The sequence below is a fragment of the Anolis sagrei genome, chromosome Y, assembly GCF_037176765.1.
Source record: "Anolis sagrei isolate rAnoSag1 chromosome Y, rAnoSag1.mat, whole genome shotgun sequence".
In the NCBI taxonomy this organism is placed as follows: Eukaryota; Metazoa; Chordata; class Lepidosauria; order Squamata; family Dactyloidae; genus Anolis; species Anolis sagrei.
In genome coordinates this window covers 23,556,780-23,561,717 of record NC_090035.1, presented here as the reverse complement: position 1 = coordinate 23,561,717, position 4,938 = coordinate 23,556,780, and the positions used below count along the sequence as shown (strand labels likewise).

Sequence of the window (4,938 nt, the reverse complement as noted above, 5' to 3'; positions counted from 1 at the left end):
GCGGCATACCCTTTGAGGTATGGACCAACCACAAGAACCTACAATATATCACTTCGCCCCGGAAGTTGTCAGCAAAACAAATAAGGTGGGCTCAGTTCTTCAGCAGATTTGATTTTCAGCTGAAGTTCCACAAGGGGAGGCAAAACATTGTGGCAGACACATTGTCGCGTATGCCGGAGGTTGAAGGGAGGGGGCAAGACCAAAAGGGGAGTATTTTCTCGGAACGACAATGGGGCATGGCGGTGCAGACCAGGGCACAGGAACACAACCAAAGGCTTGTGGGAGTAGAGAGCAAAGATGGGGGATGGGAGGAGATAAAACAAGCATACAAGAAGGATGAGTGGCTGGAGAGAAACAAGGAAAAGGTGTAATGGAAGGGTGGATTGGGATTTGTGAACAGGAAAATGTATATCCCAGGCAGCCTGCGGGGGAAAATGATGATAAGATGCCATGACAGTAAGGGGGCAGGACACTTGGGGGTTACCAAAATCCTGAAATTACTGGCACGACAATGTTGGTGGCCTGGGATGAGGGGAGACACAAAATTGTATGTATCCCAATGTGACACATGTGCAAGAAATAAAGTACCCACACAAAAGCCGGCAGGGTTGTTACAGAGGGTAGCAGAGCCATCGAAGCCATGGAGTGTGATTGCCAAGGATTTTGTAGGTGAACTTCCAAATAGCTGGGGCCAACACTACATATGGACAGTGATGGACTTATTCTCGAAACAGACGCATTTTGTGGTGCTGCCCAAATTGCCATCCGCAGAAAAATTAGCTGAACTTTTCATCAAACACATATATCGGCTACATGGGTGTCCCGATCAGGTTATAAGCGATCGAAGGGTGCAGTTTACAGCAAAATTCTGGGAGAAGGTCATGAAGCTGCTGGGAGTAGAAAGGACCCTGAGCTCGGCATTCCATCTCATGACCAATGGGGGGTGGGGGGGTGGAGCGCACTCAGCAGACATTGGGGTTATTCCTAAGGACATACACAAATCATTGCCAGAATGACTGGGCAGATCTTATCCCATATGCAGAAGACACATATAACGGAGCCTGTCACGCATCAACGGGGAAGTCCCCATTCGAAATAGTTTATGGTAGAGAGGTAGCCCCTTTACCGAAACTGCCGAATTGGGAGGAGGAAGAATCATGGGGAAAGGACCGATGGCCAGACATGGTGAAGGCCAGTTGGGAGGAGGTGGTGAAGTCACTCCGGGAAGCCCAACGGAGATATAAGTTATTCGCAGATCGTAAGAGAAGGGAAGGAGACAGATCGGAGGAGAGGGATTTGGTATGGCTAAGCACCAAAAATCTCAAGCTGGATGCCCCGTCCAGGAAGTTATCTCCTAGGTATATTGGCCCATTTAGAATCTCCAATAAAATCAACGATGTCACATATAAATTGCAACTGCCAAAGGTTTTGGGGAAGATACACACAACTTTCCATTGTAGCTTGTTGAAAAAGTACCAAGGTTCGCTAGATGAAGAAGGAATGTAGTAGTGACATGTATTACCAGTCCAGGAAGAAGAGGAGGAGGACATCATGTCAGGAGCCGGTTTCCAGGCCTTGGGTTTTGGCACTAAAAACCAGGATCCTGACATGCAACGCTGATAAGAACTGTGCAGCTGATGACCTTGGGGGGAGCAGTTGGCATTTGGCGGGAATGTTGCGCGGGACTCTTGGCTGGCGGGAAAGGGGATTTCGAATGTGGGGGAGGGTATATAAGGGTTGACCGGAAGCTGCTGTCAATCCTGGCTTTCATTGTGTCTGAATGTCCAGCAGTAAAAGTTTCTGATTGATTACTTAGTGGAGTCCTGTGTCATTTTTGGGAACGGCTGTTGTGAGCTGACACTTGACACAGTCCAGGATTGAAACCCAGCACTTTCTGCTCCAGACACATTCTTTCTTCCATCCCAAAAGGTGATGAGCTTCCGGAGCTGGACAACATGGCTGACTATTGGCTAGGCTCCCTGGCCAGGGCCACCATGCAGACTTACTGTGAGACCATTCTCCAGATCCCTGAGCTCAGCCCGTACTCTGCCAAGCAGCTGGCCACAGATATTGGTAAATAAGGGCAAGGGAGGGCATGCTCTGCGTGGGCCACAAATGCTCCCATGGATCCAATCCCTACTTCTTCCTTCCTCTTGGGGACCCCGATTCCTCCTTGGTGTCTCTCCTTTGCTCCTTGGCCTTCATGGGAGAAATGGCCACCCTACATAGACCGACCTGATTTGCTCTTCCAGACTACCTGGCTAATGTGATGGACACGCTGGGCCTCCAGCCCTACAAGGCTCTCCAGAATACTGTCACCCTCCTCAAGACCAAACCCGAGGACTATAAGCAGGTGGCCAAGAGCTTCCCCCGGCGCCTGGCCAGTACCATCGCATCCATGCGGGGCTTAGACTATTGAGCCAATGCCTGGAGTCTGCAGCGGGGCTTTGGGGCAGAGTCCTTTACGGCCCCACTGTGTGTGCCTGGAGTTTTTCCCCATCTCACCTTGCAGGGTTGTTGTGCATCTACCTGGTGCTGGTCTGAAGATGAAACTGTGCTGTGCAGCCCACAGATTGTGCAGCACGGAGGCTGCCTTTTGAAAGCACTTGGTGATGTGAGTGAAATGTTCAGATTTGTAAATTAATAAAACTCTTTAACAGTGCAGTTGTCAATTACGTCTGAGGAGGCACTTGTCCCAAAGAGTCACTTTTGTTGTTTATTCATTCAGTTGCTTCCGACTCTTTGTGACCTCATGGACCAGACCACACTAGAGCTCCCTGTTGGCCATGGCCACCTCCAGCTCCTTCAAGATCAAGCCAGTCCCTTCAAAGATAACATCAATCCATGCATCTTGCCCTTGGTTGCCCCTCTTCCTTTTTCCTTCCATTTTCCCCAGCATCATTATCTTCTCAAAGCTTTCCCATCTTCTCATTCTGTGGCCAAAGTACTTCATCTTTGCTCTAATATCCTTCCCTCCAGTGAGCAGTTGGGCTTTATTTCCTTGAGCAGAAGCAGTCTGTATAAATGACTGCTGTTTTACAAGGTGGGGTGGGGCAGAATGGTGGCCACCTCCAGAAAGAAAGTCAGTGCTAGTCCCAAACCTGGGGTAAATTGTGGGCAGTATCTAAAAGGAGGCCTAGTGAGGAATAGGGAGAGACAGATCTACTCTTCCTGCTGCTATTTGTTCCTTCCTCCTGCATTTAATCTTCCATGTACTCCTTAGCTGAATGTAAAACATTTTGTTCCCTGTTAGATAAGGTACACCTTTACTTCCACATACCAGAATGCAGTGTGACCAGCATGTGTGTGGCATAGACATATACATTTTTTTATTGTGTCAGGAGTGACTTGAGAAACTGCAAGTCACTTCTGGTGTGAGAGAATTGGCCGCCTGCAAGGATTCTGCCCAGGGGAGGCCTGGATGTTTTGATGTTTTACCATACTTGTGGGATGCTTTTCTCTTGTCCATGCATGGGGAGCTGGAACTGACAGAGGGAGCTCACATGTGCTGGACAATGCTGGACAAAGACCATGCTGGTCAGAGTAGGACCAGGGCTGGCTCTGAATAGGGAAGGGGTAACATAGTGTCCCGCAATGAAAGATCTACCTGCTACCTCTTGGTGGGAAAGGGCTGGCTGCTGCTCAGCGTGTGCCATGTGCCTGGGAGGCTGGCCCTTGCATGCGCCTTGTGGGCGCCTGCCTCTTGCTCAAGGCTCTCTTGCTAGAACAGGCAGGACCGCTGCTTCTCCCGCTTCTGAGAGGGAACCCGTTTGGCGGGTTGGTTGCAGCAATGAGGCCGGGTGTTCCCAGCCCTGGATTCTGCGGAGCAGGAGGGGACCTCGGTGCTTCTTCTTTCTAGGGTCTGGATCCGCTACTGCCCAGGCCAAGCTGGCCCCTTTTCTAGGGCCTGGGAAAAGTCGGAGCCAGGGGGCTGTCCCAACTGGATCCTGCTGCCCCAAACAGGCTCCCTTGGCCCTCGCCAGGCACCTGCCAATCTTTATGGGCTCTTGGTCCCCCAGGGGAGGTGGGCAGGGCTCTGCCTGGAATGGTATCTTCTCAGTCGAGGGCCAAGTCTTGGCAGGAGGTAAAGAGCCTAGTGCCTCCCACGCACCAAGGTGGGTGCCTCCTAAGTGTGGAATGCCCAGCTCTGTTTATGGGTTCTTTCCCAACACTCTTTACAAGCCTCCTGGAGCCCTTAAGGAGGAATCGGAGAGAGGAGATGAAGAAGGGAGACTGGCTGGTCCCAGGAGGAAGATAACATTGTGTGCCCCATCCCATAGAATTAAAGGGTAATGCAGTCAGCCCTCCTGCTGCTCAAACAGGGGTAGGTGGGCAACTGGGCCACTGAAAAGGTTTTGGGAAGGCTATAGGTAAAGGTTTCCCCTTGACATTAAGTCTAGTCATGTCTGACTGGGGGGTGGTGCTCATCTCCATTTCGAAGTCAAAGAACCAGCGTTATCCATAGACACCTCCATTTTCATGTGGCCAGCATGACTGCATGGAGCGCCATTACCGTTCTGGTGGTGCAGTGGGTTAAACCCTTGTGCCGGCAGAACTGAAGACCGACATGACGCAGGTTCGAATTCGGAGACAGTGCGAATAAGCTCCCTCTGTCAGCTCCGGCTCCCCATGCAGGGACACGGGAGAAGCCTCCCACAAGGATGGTAAAACATCCTGGCATCCCCTGGGCACGTCCTTGCAGACAGCCAATTCTCTCACACCAGAAGCGACTTGCAGTTTCTCAAGTTGCTTCTGACATGAAAAATAACTAAACCTTCTCGCCGGAGTGGTACCTACTTATCTACTCACATTTGCATGTTTTCAGACTGCTAGGTTTGCAGAAGCTGGGTTAACAGAGGGAGCTCACCTTGCTCCCTGGACTCAAACAGCTGTCATTTCGGTCAGCAAGTTCAACAGCTCAACGCACTGCGCCAACAC

General features: G+C 50.9%; 1 protein-coding gene across 1 annotated transcript; it reads left to right on the top strand.

Moving 5' to 3' along the window:
* The first annotated feature begins 1,891 nt into the window (after window positions 1–1,891).
* LOC137095136 (conserved oligomeric Golgi complex subunit 7-like) lies at window positions 1,892–2,662 on the top strand. Its single transcript, XM_067461436.1, has 2 exons — window positions 1,892–2,073; window positions 2,253–2,662. Exons 1-2 carry the CDS (start codon window positions 1,956–1,958, stop codon window positions 2,417–2,419), a joined length of 285 nt encoding a protein of 94 aa, XP_067317537.1. The 5' UTR covers window positions 1,892–1,955; the 3' UTR covers window positions 2,420–2,662.
* The last annotated feature ends 2,276 nt before the right edge of the window (window positions 2,663–4,938 follow it).

What these genes read in the sequence shown, in the direction of transcription:
- LOC137095136 (XM_067461436.1), top strand. Translation starts at nt 1,956, where the DNA reads ATGGCTGACTATTGGCTAGGCTCCCTGGCCAGGGCCACCATGCAGACT. An exon ending in GCAGCTGGCCACAGATATTG is followed by an intron (nt 2,074 to 2,252) that starts GTAAATAAGGGC and finishes TTGCTCTTCCAG; the next exon opens with ACTACCTGGCTAATGTGATG.